A 16,330-nucleotide genomic window follows, 5' to 3' on the forward strand; every position below is an offset into this window, starting at 1 on the left:
TTCCCCTCCCAGGACAGCCACCGAGGGGCAGAACGAGGCACCTCTTGCTTTTCAAAGAGCCAGAAGAGGGTCGGCAGCACCCTGGCACCGCCACCAGCACCACGGGGGTGACCCCACATGCTCCCCCGGCAGCAGATCGCACCCCGGCGGGGCTTATCCACGCCGTACCTGGCTGAGCTATGAGAGGAATGCCAGCCCTGGCCGCCCGCCCGCCAGCACGGGAGCGGATTAAGGTTTATTGAGCAGGAAGGTGCAGGGGAAGGGCCCCGGGACAGAGATGTCCCACCCTCTTCTACGCCACCCCACCACCGCTTTGGGACCGACACTTCCTTCGTACAGCAACTCCTCTTTCACTTTACACAGGCACTTGAAGGCCTGAGCTGACTCGAGGCCCCAGAGTTATTGTTTTCTTCCCCAGAAACCGAGCAAGAGACGGTGCTTTTTGGCCGGGGAGAACCGTGCCAGAGCCAAGACAATCAGAGCTTGGCAGCCGGGCGGGAGCTGGCGAGGAGCAGCGCCCTGCTCGATCCCACACCGCCCCCCGGCCCCTCTCCTGCTGCTTGGGGGCTTCAGGGGGACCCTGAGCTCAGGCGACCCTTTGCTTAGAGGAGCTGGCTGGTCTGGTAGGAGCACACGTACACCCAGCCAGGCTGAAATCTGGGCTGGGATCCTCCTCCTGCCACAAACACCCCCAGCACGAAAGGCTGGGAAGAAACCCCAAGACCCGTTTGCCCCAGGCGGGTGCTTGTGTTGGGCACCAGGCAGCACCCACACGAGGCCAAACGGGCTCCGAGCATCCCTCCCAGTCCCTGACCCCACAACCAGACCCAGCTGGAGCACCCCACGGTGAAACCACACCTATGGTCCCTGCAGAGCCCACAGCCCCCTTTTCTTTCCACCAGCACGACTATAACCACCAGCACGGACCTGTCCCACCGTATTACGCTGCCTGGTGGTGCTACTCACACCTTCTCGTGCTACTCACACCTTCCCCAGGCTACTCACACCTTCCGTAGGCGCTTGCTGCAGAGGACTGGAGCCTGCTCTGAAGACAGGGAGCAATAAGAAAGGGGAGCTCCAGCATCTATGTTTTGGAAGAACGGATGAGTTGCATTTGTAGGATTTATGCTGGAATACACATAAATGAGCTCCAGCCCTGCTCTTTCGTGAAGGAGAGCAGGGAGCCCGATTCCACCGCGCCTTTTCTTCGCCTACTCCCGCAGCCGGCCGGGATGCCAGCATTTCACAGGGCTGGGAAAGGAGCAGCCCGAGGCTTACAGGCCACGAGCGCACTTGGCAGCACACCCTCGGCACCACACACACACGATCAGCGTGCTCTGGGCTCCCCGCTGCTGGCGCCGGAGTCGGGAACGGGCTGCAGGAAGGAGCCCAAATCACATCCAAGCTGCCAGGGCACCCGGGGCTGGGTCTTGGCGGGGAGCAGTGCCCGGGGCACCCAGAGGTGACGCTAAAGCAACGAGGGCGGCTCGAGGAGGTGGCAGCAGCGATGCTGGCCGGCCCCCGGAGGAAGATCTCGCTGTCATCGGCTCTGCTCCCAGGTCGGGTGCCAGCAGCCCGGCTGGGAACAGGGCTCTGGCGTTCCTGCTGCCGTGCCAAGCGCTCGCCCCGAGCGGTTTGGATGAGGCCAGGGCCAACCCAAAGCCCCCTGGGTTGGCCAAAGAGGCAGGAGCCTCAAACAGGGAACCGAGGACCGGGACTAGGGCACAAAACTGCGGGGATCGAGAGCTCCTCAGCCTCTGCTCCCCTTGTTTGAGCTGGGTATCCCCCCCCCAAATCGAAGCTGCAGAGGCACAGCCAGAAATATTTCCTGATATCAGCCAGAAAACACACTTAAGAGCCCGTCAGGATGACACGGTGTCCTCCAGGAGCACGGAGCTCTCTCCCAGCCTCCACTGCCAGGGCAGGGAATGAAAAACGAGGTGGGAAGGGGATGTCGGTCACGCAAGAGAGGCCTGCCCAGCCATTTTAGCCTGCTTCCCTTCTCCTGAAGTGAGATCCTGGAGTAAAAAATTTTAAGAAGTGATGTGCATGGGCTTTGGGTAGGACCAGGGAGGGTTCCAGCCTGTGCCACCCCACGCCATTAAAGCTTGCCACGGTTTGGGAGGCAGACGGACAGAGCTCCGAGTGGCTACAGGACATGGGAAGAGCCAAGGGAGGAAAAACTGAGGAAAAATTCCAAGTGAATAAGGACGAGTGGTCCGAAGCCTCACATCCTCTCCTTCGTTTTGCAGTCTGTGCTGCAGCCAGACTGAAATTAGCCAAATCGGGAGTCAATTACTGAAAGCACTGGGGTCCCGTTTCCTTTACCAAATCAAAGAAAATGATCCCAGGGAGCTGGAAGTGCAGGACAGAAGCAGTTTCCCCAAGAAAAACGCACTGCTGGAACAGCCTCTGTGGGGAAGGAGCAGCTCGAGCCCCTCGCAGAGCGCAGCCCCCGCTCCCCAATGGGAGAGGAACCCCCCCAGCGCCCCCACCCACCCCATCAAAGAGCTCCCCGGCTGCTGGAAGTCACCCCGAAGGAATGCGGGACCTCTGGGGAGTGCTCAGCAAGACAAACAGAGCAGAGTCGCACTGCGGGGTGAGGATTAGCGAGCAGCAAGCCCGGGCGGGCGCAGGGGTGCGTGGCCGGCGGCTCTGTCAAGCAGACGGCCCCCAGCCGAGGGGCAGAGCCCCGGCACGGCTCCGTGTGTCCCCTTTGGAAACCGAGGAAGCCCCCACGCATCCCTTCCACGGGTGTCCTGGCTGTTCCCAACGCCCACGCACGGCAGCAAGCCCGGGACGCGAAGGGAGCGCGGCTCTTCGGGCAGGCGGCGGCGGGTTGCAGCTGAGAAAAACCAGACCCGAGCTCTGCCCCTGCCAGAAGGACGGGGCTGCTCAGGGCTTGGCTGCTGCAAATTGGTTGCAGAGGTAAAAGGAGGCGGATTTGTAGCTGGGCTCAGCCCAACCTGCGCGGTTAAACTGGGGCTCGCAGCAGGTAGGGAAGCGACAGGAGCAGGGCGCGTTTGGGGCTGTGCAAAGAGGCAGCAGGCAGGGAAACGAGGGGCAGGGAAGGTTTGGGCAGGTTTAATCTCCTGTTAAACCTACAGTCATCCTGAGCTGGTGACACAGAGCCAAAATTCAGGAATGAAAAGCAATGGTCGGGACAGAAGGGCTCGGTGCACTGCCTGCAGCACCAGCAGCGCTGACCCCGAGCACACGAGGTGTCGGGCAGGCTCCCAGCCCTGACCCAGCTGGAGGAGGGACACAGCTCCCCATTTTACACCGCAATGAGGCGGAAAAAGTCCCACCTGGCTACAGGACCTCGAGGAGACGAACGCTTCTGCAGAGCCAGGTGATGCAGGGGATGCTGCTGCCAGTCCCCAGCCTGCTGGCGCTCGGTTGGAGATGCTCAGAGGGAAGGAGAAGCCAGCCTTGATGGGAACAGCCCGTGGGAAGCAACCCACCACCAGCACCCGCTGCCTGCAGCCCCTCAGGAATGGGGATTCCTTTAATCCTGCAGCCCTCGGTGCCACCAAAGGCTCCATGTGCCCACAGGGCAGCTCCCTGCAGCAGCCCGAGATACCCTAATGCCAATATTACCAAGCCCCAAACATCACAGAGCAGAAAGAGAGGATGCTACGGGGACCAAGAGCGGGACAGGGACATGTTTCAGCCTGGTCCCATATGGGAATTCGTAATATCTGCCTCTCCACTTGTCCTTCCCACCCCATGCCCTACGGAAGGGACGGATAAAAGCCCACCAGAAGCAGCAGCAGCGCAGAGCCTGCAGGTGGGAGCTGCTGGCACCGCTTGGAGCAGGACCGCGGCTCGTTATGGGATGGACAAGGGAAAAGCAGCGCCACGAGCACCCGGGCAGGGACCAGCACTCGCCAGAGGAGCGCAGCCAGCACCACGGAGGGGGATGCTGGCCGGGAAGCCCCAGCTGATCCCGCAGAGAAATGCAGCGGGACGTGCTGGGCGCGGGGCCGAAGGAGCCTTCCCGGAGCAGCAGCCTCCCACACCAGATTAAAATTCCATAGGAATTTGCTAAACAAGCCGACTCCCTCGGCTACTGCCCGACACCCGAGGATGTTTTGCATTACCACCACGCGAGGAAAGAGGGGGGGGGGGCAGCAGACCCCTGTGCCTGGCCCCAAAAATCAGGGCTCCCCCCTGTCCCAGCCGGGGCTAAAACGGGGACAGGGAGGTTCCTGCAGCATCCCCAGCACCGGGGCCTCATCCAGCTCCGGCTGCCCCAGCACTCAGTTGCCCCCCCAGGGTCGGGGGGCAGGAAGGGGCCCCCAGGATTTCGCAGCTCTGGGCTCCCCCCCCCGGGTTTACTACATTTTTACAGCTGCTGGCTGGTTTTCTCGCCCTCCCGAGCCGGAGGTGTTGATGCTGTTCTCATTATCTTCAATTCAAAACAGAGCCAAGAAGAGGAAGAAGAAAAAAAGAGGAAAAAAAGAAATGGAAAAAAAAAAAAACCACCTTCTTTAAGCAGAAACCCACACACCAACCCTTCCAGCCCCCTCCCTTGCCTGTTTGGAGAGGCAAAGAATTGCCAGGGACGGATTCCAAAGAAATAGTTATGGGGCGAAGGGCTGCAGAGACCCGGCCATGGGAAGTGACCACAGCCCGCATCACCTAACACGAGCCCGTGCCAGCGATTTCCTTGCTGAGAGGAGCCTACTGTGCATTTCTTACAGCCCCTGGAAGGGGCCTGAAAAGGAAATTTTGCATGGGCTGGCTTACAGGAACAAAACGTCTCAGTCCTGCAGAGGCACGGACCTCGAAGGAAAGGGAGGAGGGAATAAAAGTGAAGAGGAAGATGATGAAACGGGGCGGGCAACGTCACTTTGAGGTGCTTTCAAAGCCATCCCGCTCCCAAGTCCACCAAAAAACTGTGGGCACAGGGTGAAAGAGGGATTTTTCAGCAACCATTGGGCTCACCCTATAGAGGAGGGAGCTGGAAGAGAGGGGGATGCCATCTCCCTGGGTGAAAACACGGGAGAGCCGAGGCTGGATGCGGTTCTTCCACGGGAGTAATTAATAGGGTTGCCACAGAGATGAAGAGTCAGGAGGGTTCTGGACTGGCTATAATAAGGATTTTAATGAGAGCTAAGTGACATTTTTAAACATATGGAGCATCTGCAGCACAGCGCATCTTGAACGCCAGCCAGAGCTGAGAACTTCAGTCCGGGCATCTATCGGGGGGCAAGCGTCCCCGAGGGCTGCTGGCGTCCTCGTGGCAGCACCTGCAGGCACCCCAGCGGCTCTGCCCGGTGGCCAGGAGCCCCAAAAAGCTCGGGAAGGGCTGGGCACACCGAGGGATGCCTCTCCCAGCGCCGGACAGACCCCTGCGGGGAGGCAGAGCATCACCCCCGGGCTGCCCCACCACGAAGGATGCATCCATCCCAGCCAGAAGGCTCGAGAAAACCCCACTTTGTGTGCCATTTCCCACCTCATCCGAGAAGTTGAGGTGAAAAAGCACGAGGCAAGGAGCTTCTTGCAGGTGTCCTGCCCTGGGATGGGGGCTTCGAGCCACCGGCAGGACCTGCAGTCACAGCACCCCGTGCCCGAGGCTGTCGGGTTTCCCTACGCACTGCGCTCACGCACGGCTTTTCCCAGGAGGTTCAAAGTCCAGCCCGATCCCCAAAGCCAGCACAACAATCTCAGCCGGGGCTGTTGCACCCGGGTTCATGCAAATCACGCCTGGAAGGAGCCCTGGCTTCTCATTAACCAGGGCTCCGCCGTGGCTTTCGGCTCAACTTCCTTCCACCCAGCCAGCTCACGCTGGAGTCAGCGCCTGCCCCTCCCACACCGCACACAAAAATCTCAATTTTCTCCGAGTGGAGCCGCGATCAAAGGGAAACACGAGCCAGGCACACCCGGGGAACATCTCCCGGGCTGCAGAAGCGGGTGCTCGATGGCGCTGTCAGGGGACGGAGCACCGCCGCCCGCACGGAGCCGCGCTTCGGAGCCTCAAACACCCAAAGCACTGCGACTCCAACCCCCCTTTTTGCAATACTGAGGGTTAAAAGGCACCAAACCAGCAAGGCTGCGCTTCACCGGGTAAATCTTCTCCCAGAAAACCGCATCCAGATGTCCCAAAGAGCAAGGGGAAACCTGCACGAGGGTAGCCCTCGTGCGCCTTCCCGCAGAGGCACGAGCGAGCATCCCCCTTCGAGCATCGTCCCAGCCCCGGGGGGGCTCCTGCAGCACCCTCGCAGGCTTAGCTCAAGCCCTACATTTCGGCTGCAGCCAGCCGGAGCTCTTTTAACACAATTAAACATCATCAAACCGATCGCTGCTCCAACCCCAACCTGAGCTGTTTCACAGACTCGCCCTGGTTTGAACCGCCCCCCCCCCATCCCCTTTTTAGGGCAGGAAAGGTTTTTGGTATCTAGGATTTTTCCAAGCCGCAGCGACAGGAGATGAAGATTCTCAAAACATCCGTGTTTTTTCCATTCAGCTGCCACCATTCTTCCAATTCCTTCTGCAAAAGCTCTCCAAGGTTTGTTTTTAACCTCGGAGCGCAGCGTCCTGGGCAGCTTCGCTTTGAACCCTCCTGTGGGGAGCTGATGGGAAACAAGTCCTGGAGCTAAATTCTCAGACTCAGAGCTCAGAAAGGATTCCCAGGGCGGCAGGAGCAGGTTCTCATGGCCGGTTTTTCACGGCCTCCCAGAGCCCAGCTCCTCAGCTATGCTGGGCAAGTCGAGAGGAGCTCACGCACACCTCGGGAGAGGCGTGAAGTTTGGGTACAGCTGGAGGAAACCTCATTTTTGGAGGTGAGGAGCTGTCCCGGGGTGCAGCCAGCATGCAGGATGCACACACAACAACCAGGCTCCCAAGACACGGATAAAAAGGGAAAACAAGTCCAGGGGATGTGACAAGGAAGGTGGCTTTATCAAGGCACTGGAAGAGCTGCCAAACCAGCCTGAAACAGCACAAAACTGCTGCACCTCCCCTGCGCAGCGCTTGGAGATGAGATATTGGCAGCTCGGGGCTCCCTGGTTTTTGTTTTTTCCTCCGCAGGAGTCCAGGCAGGTCTCACCAGCCTGGAGAAGGCAGGTCCACCACGCACGGCCAGCTCTCCCCAGGCTGTTTTCCAGCCCTCGCATGTCCCCGCTGCTGTCCCCAAGCCCTGGGCATCTCTCCGCGTGCCCGCAGCGTCCCGCGGAGCCCTCGGGATGAGGGCCTTAATTAAAGGGAGCAAAGCGATTGGAAAAGAGGAGAGACACGGGAAGAATCGCCTGCTACCTGACATCGAGAGAGGGCGTCAGCATAGCAGGGAGGAAAAATAAACCCACGGACCTGAGATTTAATCGCAGGGGAAAGAGAAATTTCAAACAGGCCCAGCTCTGGCACCTCCAGCTCCCTTGCACAAGAGGTCACAGAGCAAACCTTTGCAACAGGACGTGCTTACGGGGGGACACGCTGCTTGCAGCCCAGAGCACGCAGGCCCCATGCACCTCTCCTGGCACCGGCATGCCTGTAGGGCCGCGGGACACAGCCCTGTTATGCTCTGCAGGAAGAGCTGTGGGATGTGTCCCCAACATGGGGACAGGGCTCGGTGCTCCTTGTCCCGGCCCAGCTGGCCAAGACGGCCAGATGCTGCACACGGGGGTTTTAATCAGCATCACACCAACTCAACCCAGTTTTCGACCTTCCCCTGTGGAACATAGGAGCAAGGCAAGGGTCCCAGATAAATTCTCAGTCAAATCTATAGTACAGGATGAAAATCAGATCCCTCATCACCTCCCATGGGCCTCCAGGGACAGCCTCCCTCACCACGAGCAGGAACCACCCAGCTCAGCCAGCCCAGCGTGCGCAACGCGAGCGTGCCAAGGAACACAAAGCTGGGCGAAGACAGAATCCCTCCGAGTGTTTGCTCAGGTTTAACAAAAAACCCACACTGCACTCCTCCTCCTCCTCCTCCCACCCCCTCCGATAGGGCCGATGCCTTTGGATCGCAACACAGAACGTGTGCGTATCTGCTAGGAAACCTCCGGTGTCTCTCCCTCTTGCAAAAGCCACTCGAGACGGGTGCCGCTGTGCTGAGCTGGCACTTTCCCAGCCCCGGAGGCTTCGAGCTCGGTCGTTTACCTCCGGCAGCCTTCACAGCTGGAGAACGGGGTTACGGCCTCTGCTCTGCACATCCAGCGGGGAGGAGGGAGCCGCGCTGCGTGTTTGTTTGTTGCCTGTGCAGAATTCCTGCATTCCTGCCCTTGTTTACTCATCTGCTCTCGGGACGTGCTCAGACCCCACAAAGGGCTTTTGGGGCACCGCATTCCCCCACGAGCCCGGAGCTCTTGCTGGAACAGGACGAGCAGAGGGAGGAAGCGAGAAGCCAGCAAGTGAGGGATTGCAGAAGTATGTTTTCGCGGCGGTTGGGCAACCAGCTCAACCCTCTGCAGATCTGCTCTCCGCGGAGGCATTATTCCGTGCCTGGAGGTCCAGGACCCCATTAAAGAAGGCACACAGGCTGTCCCCAACTCGCCATTTCCCAGCAGCTGTGTTGTTGCACCCACAGTGCCGGGATCTCAGCCACCTCCTCGGCACAGGAGCAGTCCCACGGAGCTAGAAGAGCACCAAGAGCCAACTCTGCGTGCGTTTCTTCCACGAGCTCAGCACACCGTGACCACCCTCCTTGCACGACACTTTTGGGTACGAGCACAAAGGCACCAAGGAACAGATGACGCACACAAGGGACACCGAGGCTCACCACAGCAGCACAAAAGCACTGCTCATCCCCCCTAAATTCCTACATTGCTCGGCTTGGTTGCGACCTGGTTACACCCCGGAGAAGCAAGCTTTGCCCCCAAGGGGAGCTCAGCCGGCTTCTCGCATCCCTGCACGAGTCTGCAAGGCTGACTTAGCAGGCACAGGAGCTGGGAGTCACTGTGAGGAAGGACAGGCCTTCACCACTGGGTTAACTCATTAACTTTTCAGCAATAAACCTGAAAAAAAAAAAAAAAAAAAAAAAAAGGAACTCAGGTGTGAGGAGCCTGAACTCCCCAGGGGTGCCTACCATGCACGTGTGCCAGGACAGGGCTTTGCAGCGAGACCTCTCCAGCCCCATCAGATGCTTTGCAGAGGGGGCTGAGAACCTGCATAAATCCGGACCAAAAAATAACACAAACCAACATCACCTGGCTGCAATCACCACCTCTAATGAGGTCAATGCCAGGCACCATCCCTTCGATAACCAAGACCACCGAGCAGCCAGATCCTGCCCCGAGCACAGCCAGGACAAGCGCGCCTGCCCCGTGGCCAGCAGCACCGTGTGCCAAAAGCTCGATCGCAAGCCCCGAGCACGCCCCGCTCACCTTCCACGCAGTGCTCCACGTCCTCCAGGTTGCGCAGCGTTATCCGCATGAGGCTGGAGTTGAGCATCAGCTCGTTGCGGTGGGCCGGCCACATGTACTGCGGGGCCGGGTTGACGAAGAAAATCCGCGTGTCCCCCGTCGAGACTTGGTTGTCGCAGATCAGGGGGTCCCCGAAGCCGCCGATGACCACCTTGTTGCCGCCGTCCAAGAGGATCTCGTGGGTGACGATGTCTTTGCCTTTCAGGTAGCGCCACACTCGCACCTGGGACAAGAAGGACAAGGAGAGGGTGAGAGCTCTGCGCAGCCACGACCCGAGGCGGCCGGCGCCTTCCAGCCCCGTTTGCTTCTAACCATGCTGTCACACGATGCTCGGGAGCAGCTCGGGCTGGCAGAGCCTCCCCACAGAGCTCATTTCATTAGGCAGCCCTCTAACAGCATAAAATGTGCAGGCAAGGCTACAGCGAGCACTATTTCTGCCAGAATCGCACCCAGCGCCCCAACGCGGGCACTTGGAGCCCTCGGGAGATGGAAGGGGCGAGGAACACCCTCAGCCACATGGGTTTTTCCCAGCGAGGGACTTACTCCCCTATTCACATCAGGACACATCACTGCCTTTCAAGCCCCAGAATTCACATTTTGTTCCTGCCTCTCCTCCCCTGCTGGTACAGGGAAAGCCCTCGTGCCCAGGGACAGGCAGGATGGCTGCGCAAAGGTTTCCTGTGCCGGAGCAAAAACCTGCTGCAGAAAACTACTAAAATAAAGATGTTCTAAGCAACTTCTTCCCCTCCACTATTATTTTAGCCTTTACACCCACAATAACCATCTCGGCTGCCGCACAACCAGCTAGGGCAGGGATGCTGCTCTCCAGCAGCGGGCAGTGCATGCATCCAGGGTGGGCAAAATAATAATAATCAATCAGAACTGGTGCCCATTGCTGGTAAGGAATCCAAATCCCTAGCAGGAGGCTCTCTCCTGGGCTGGGTGCTTGCAGACCCAGCTCGCCTGCCCCCGTGCATCGCCTCTGACTCGAGCCCTGTCCCCACGGACCCCGAGGCAGGTCCCCAGGCAGCACGCAGGTCTCAGCCAGAGGGATCCCCCTCCACTCCCAGGGGATCTTCTGGCTCCGGCAAGGCACCGGTGGTTTGGGAAGACGAAAGGCAGAGGGAATAAACGCTCCGTATAGAAATGGCAAAGGAGATTTATTTTGTTATAAGTGACTGAAGACAACCTGCGCGTTAGCAGACCGGAATTGCTAAAATACACAGAGGAATTGGCAGTAGGAGCCGGCTTCCCCTAAATCATCCAAATTTCTGGAAGAGAAAAAAAAAAAAAAAAAAAAAAAAATCGGTCCTGGCCACAAGAGTCGGTCCCTCCCTCCCTCTCTTCAGCTCCCAGGACAGCCTCCCTGGACCTCCACCAGGCACAGACCTCCCCATTGCCCCAAAAGGGAGCTGTGCAAAAATCTGCTGGCCAGCCCCGCTCCAGCACCACGCTGCCCCCAAAAACACCCACAGAGGATGAAAGCAGCAGCCCTAAAATGAAAGATTTATTGCTCACGTAATAAGAGACATATCCCCAGCCACCCCTGACGGGCCAGAAAGCCTCGACATGCTCGGGGCGTGCTTTATCTCCCCCTCCACCAGCACCTCCACCAGCTCCAGGGCCCCGTCCCCTGCATTCTCCAGCCGTCTCCGCTGCCCAGAGAGCACTTCAGCACCCCGTGCCAAGCACCGAGGCGGCCGGGGAAGCGGAGGATCGGCGATAAGGAGGCTCTCGAGCCTCCCTCTGGAAGAAGCACGCAGGTGTGTGCCCTAGGAGTGCAACCACAAAGGGAACGCAGGGAGCAGAGGCGATGTTGCGGGCAGGTCTCTCCCACCCCAGGGGACACCAGGGTGGCAGCGGTCAGCTGTTCACGCTGCAGACCCTATTCTTGCCATATTTCAGTTCTGTGGCTTGCTGCAGATGAGGAGGAGAGCACAGAGCAGACATTATCCCCCTCCAGAATGAGCCATTCTTGCAGCTCTCCGCGACCGCAGCTCGCTGGCCCCTGCCCCGCGCGGCCCTTCGCGCGCATTGTGCTCCCCTACAGACTTCTTTGGGGCTGTTCAGAGGGAAAAAAAGACTCTCACTCCCTGCCAGATGCCTCCATCCCATTACTCAGTGACTACAGAACATGCACACAAAAATCCAACACTGCAGGGTTCAGACATGAGGGTTACAAAAAAGCGTTGGGGTTTGGGGGAACGTGAGTCTCATGAGCTTTAATGGATCTTGCAACTTTCTGAAGATGTAAGTCCAGAATTTCAGGGGGACAAGCTCAGCACTACCTCAGTCCCAAGCAGGAGGCTTCAGGGGCCGTGGACATCAAAATCTGCCCCCACGGGACCAGGAGGCACACGGTGAGGCTCGCAGGAGGTGCTGTACCCATGCACTCACGCACAGCTACCTCCAAGCAAGAAGGGAACCAGCTCCCCTCGGACCTAAGGGCTAAGCAATGCCCCAACAACCAAAGGACGAGGAATAACTCATCGTCAGGCTGTCATCCTGCCCCACAGAGCCCAAACTTGGGGTGAGACGAGCCGGGGAAGCAACGCCTCCTGAAGCTACCCGCCTGACAGCCAAGCGCCGCGCACAGCCCCGGCACCCATGGCTCCGGTCTCGGCGCCGGCAGTCGAGCAGCAACCAGAGGGAGCTTCAGCTGGCGAGGGAGGGTGGCTGTGACAGGCAACTTCCCTCCCTCCTATCTCCTGGGAACCCCAGCGCTCACACCGAGACACCTGCTCCCCGCGGCACCGAGGAGCCCCTTTGGGGACACCTGCCTGCAGGGCGCCCCGGGGTGCTGAGCGCCACGAACCCCATCCTGCACGGCTCTGCTGCGAGCCTCCTGCCTTGCCGGCACTGCTGGCAGCTCCCCGGGGTGCTGCTTCTCCCCACAGTCAAGTCAAGACACCTTCCCTCGGCAGCACCGGCCCCACCTCCTCTTCCTTCGGCCCCGCAGGGCGAGCGCTCAGGCTGCAACAAGGTGAGGTGCGGGAGCAGCCGGGGCAAATAAAAAATAAAAAATAAAATAAAATAAAAAAAACAGAACACAAAGGGAACAAAAGGGTTGGGGGGGGGAATTAAAAAAAAAAAAAAAAAAAAAAAAAACAAGAGAGGCAGGCGGGGAGAGCACCCCGAGGGTCCTGCTGGAAGGTAGCAGTCGGGGCATTTTCACAGTTAGGTCTTTGGGGGGAAAAATGGCTGAAGCCTAGCCCCTCTCCTGAAGCAGATGGTAATTTGAGTTAATTAGCAGGGCTGTTGTAGTCATAGCTCGCAGAGCCAGGCCACAGCATTCACAAGCAACATCAGAGTCCACCAGCTTTCTCCCCACCCTCATCCTCTATAATGAATGGCCGGGAAGGCACCAAAGACCGAGCGATTACCTGTAGGGCATCCCATTCATCACCACGCACAATTAAGACCTTGTTACTGGTGACTCACTGGCTACAGCACGGATGGGGGAAGAAAAGGGAGCGAGAAAGAGAAAAAAAAATAAAAATAAAGATCAGGAGCCTGGTTGCCGAAGGTCCCTTCCCCATGGCAGCCTCGCTCACTCTTTCACCACGGAGCACATGAAACACTGGATTAAGGCTGTTTTACAAGGCTCCTGGCAGCTGCGGGAAGGTGCAGCGAGAACAGTGAGGACTTTATTTAGGCAGAACCTCGCAGAAGTAGGTTTTAAGTGCGGTGCAAACCCGGAGAGTACGAGCATTTTCCAGCACACCACGGGAGTCCGGCGCAGCGGGGAACGGGACCACCTGCACGGGCGGTGCCGGGAAGATGCTTTAGGAACACAAACCTTGGGCTCGTGGGGTACCCAGGAAGGTGAGCAGAGCCCTCAGAAGAGGGCAGACACTTGGGTCAGAGTAGGAAAGGTCGCCAGGAGACCTCAGCAGCCCTCTCTGCAGGAGTTCGTAGAGCACCAAGCCTGCCTCCCCCAGCCCTTTCCACTGCTCTCCCCCAAAACGTGGGCTCCATTGTTCGGAACAGGATCCACATCCTTCCCAACGCTTCCTATAGCACGTATAGAACCTGCATCTGTCCTATAAATAGGAGCTCCCTCCAGAAATATCAGGTCAGAGCAGAACAAGGCACGGCACAGGGCTCAGGAGCAGGGAAGGACAATGCCGGCAGCAGGCTGCAAATAGGCTGAGCAGAGCGGAAAAAAATAAAAAGTCCAGGGCCCCAGCAAGGAGCAAAGCCCTCGTTCCCAAGCCAAATCCATCCCTGGGCGAAGGGGCACACCAGCATCACTTTGAGGAAGCGGAGACTGAGAAAACTCCTAATTATGAACCCCTCCAGTAGCACCGAGCGGCTGGTAGCTATTTCAGGGTGTTCCTCTCCCATTAGCCTCCCATTTCTAACGCGCTCCGTCTTCAGATATCAAAGGCCCCGGCGGGGAGGGTTTCGGGTTTAGCTGGGGAGAACAATGCAGGGCTGCAGCACGCAGCCACCCGCGGACCACCCAGCGCCAGCAACACTTCTGGGGGTGGGCTCGGGGCAACTCCTCCCGCACACTTGGCCCTCGCGCTCCCCGTGCAGATAAGGAACCCGTCGGGAGATAAGCGCGGCATTCGGAGGCAACCTCGGGGTGTAAGGAGCAGCGAGCAGGGGGTTGGAGGGGGAAGCACACACGTGTCTTCTCGCCAGCAGGATCGCTTCTGCGCCTTGACTCATTCTGGCTCAGCAAAGCGCCGGGGTCAGGGCAGGAGCCAGCGGCCAGGTTTAATGCCAAAAGCGCCCCTTTTGGGGTCAAGGTGCTGTGTAAGAAGCAGAGCCAGCTGTCAGCCCTCGAATCCACAGCAATTCCCAATGCCTGGGGAGATCTTAAAGTAAAAACAGGGTTTTGCTGCTGCAGAACTACTCCTTCACCAGTCACGGGCGTCACACAGCTAGCAGAGATTTTGATTTATCCCTTTTCAGGTCCTTACGACACCTCAAACCCCATTTCTTTCCAAACCCTCTATGCACACCACGTAAAGGTCCCTGGAGAGGAGCACCGCAGCCAGGCGTTACGGAAGTTGCAGTAAATGCCACCGGGATGGGACGGGCGCTGCCACGGATGACAGGAGATAAGGCTCTCCTCCTTTCGGTTTCTTTTTAAGGACTGGAAAGAAACCTTAGGGGAAGGTTCTGGCCTTCAGGAGCTGCCACAACCTAATTCAGAAGAAGGGCCCTACAGTTAACCCTGGAGTAAGCGGCACAAACCTCCGCAGCATCACTTGGGACAGCTCAGGGAGAGATGAGCAGGAAAATATCTTCCCGAGCTGAGCAATGCCACCTGGGTTTCAAATAAAGCCCCTCACACACCAGGTTCCTCTCCCCGCGGTGCTCCCGCTTGTATTTGATGGCACCCTCCTAGAGGCAGGGCTGCTGAGCAAGCAGCTTTACCACCACAGGAGCACGGACAAAACATTTTTCCCAACCCAAAGCCCGCGTGGATGAAGCATGGATTTTATACCAGCTAGGAGGAAAGGACCGCTTTTTTTAGATGAACACCTCCCGCCTCGCACCACAGCCCTGCCCCAGCATCAGGCGGCCCGCGCCCAGCCATATGTGCCCCAAGCTGCCACAGGACGACACCGGCTGCTCGCAGCAGCTTATTAGTTTTCCACGTAGCGCCCAGGATGTGCCAGACACGCCGCAAACATACGGTCCCTGCACCAGCCCGGAGGGGCTGTGATTTAATTTACGCGAGCAGGGTACAGATTGTACCCTCCGGTAGCGCGAGGGGCAGAGCAGGGGAAGCAGGCGTGGAGCAGCAGGCACCAGCTGGACAGATGGGAGCTTTTCCACTAGTTTATAGGGCCGAGAGGTCCTCCAGAAGCGAGGACAGCCCCACGGTTCTAATTAAGGCCAATCAGACCTTTCCCACCAGCGCGCTGCTGGGCATCACCAAAGGCCCCCTGCAGCACCAGCACCCGTCGGGGACCTCAGCCTGCTTTAGGACGGGGAAAAAGGGATTGGGAGAAGAGGCGAGCGAGGCGACAGCGAGTCCTCGCAGGCAGGATTCCTGCCCCGGGAAGGGTTAAGCCAGCCAGCACGTTTTCTGACAACCAGGCGGATGGTATTTCAGGTTGCTCAGTACTTCACCGTCTCGCAGCTTGGGGGGGGGGGGGGGGGGGGGGAAAAACCGTAGCCAGAGGCCAGATTCGTAGTTAAACAATAGCTCGAGCTAGAGGAACTCAAGATGCTGTTAAAGTAAACAGGGAGCTGCGGCTGCAGCCAGCGAGCGGCTCCGAGCACCTTCCTCAGCACCCGGAGCCCTCCCGAAGCGGAAAGTTGGGAATCGGCTCGGCACGGCGCAAAGCGGGGAAATGCCCATAAAAAGCAACCTCCAGAGATTCCCCTCGAACCGGCCGGCGGAGCAGCGACGGGGCGAGCCTCCGCAGTCTAAAAATACCTAATTACCCACCAAAGCCTCCCGTTTCGACAATAAAAACCACATGCGCCAGCGGGCGGCGGGGCGCGAAGTTTCCCCTGCGCCCAAGCTGGGGCGCGTCCCCCCCCCCCCACACACACACACACCGACCCCATAGGAGCCCCCCCCCCCCCAACCCCCGGCCCCCCTCACCTTGCAGGAATAGGTGTGGTGCACCGGGTCCACGTTCATGATCTCCTCCACCGTGCCCGTGAGCACCACGTTGGCCTCCTCCTCCCTGCGCTCCAGCTCCCGCTCGGGGCAGCTCGCCCCGCCGCCGCCCAGCGCCAGCCCCAGCGCCAGCAGCGCCAGGGCTCCGGCCGCCCCTCGCCCCCCCATCGCCCCCCCTCCCCCCCCCCCCCCCCAAAAAAAAAAAAAAAAAAAAAAAAAAAAAAAACCCTGCCCCCGGCACGGCCAGACAAAGCGGGGCCGCTCGCAGGCAGGGCTGGAGCGAGAAAAAGGGGGTTACTTTTGTTCCAGGAGGTGGAAAGGAGGAAAGAAAGAGAGGGAGGGAGGCGGGGAGGGGGAAGGAGGAAAATCC

The 16,330-nt window shown here is 58.9% G+C and overlaps 1 protein-coding gene across 1 annotated transcript in view; it reads right to left on the reverse strand.

The window, feature by feature from the left end:
* Positions 1-16,128, reverse strand: part of AGRN (agrin) — a 78,422-nt gene extending 62,294 nt beyond the window's left edge. The window contains exons 1-2 of the mRNA XM_050714879.1: positions 15,943-16,128; positions 9,330-9,591 (exon numbers count right to left, since the gene is read on the reverse strand). Coding sequence (XP_050570836.1) covers positions 9,330-9,591; positions 15,943-16,128 — 448 coding nt within the window. The remainder of the gene's footprint in view (positions 1-9,329; positions 9,592-15,942) is intronic.
* Between the last annotated feature and the right edge of the window lie 202 nt (positions 16,129-16,330).

This window comes from Cygnus atratus, chromosome 21 (assembly GCF_013377495.2).
Source record: "Cygnus atratus isolate AKBS03 ecotype Queensland, Australia chromosome 21, CAtr_DNAZoo_HiC_assembly, whole genome shotgun sequence".
Taxonomy (NCBI): domain Eukaryota; kingdom Metazoa; phylum Chordata; class Aves; order Anseriformes; family Anatidae; genus Cygnus; species Cygnus atratus.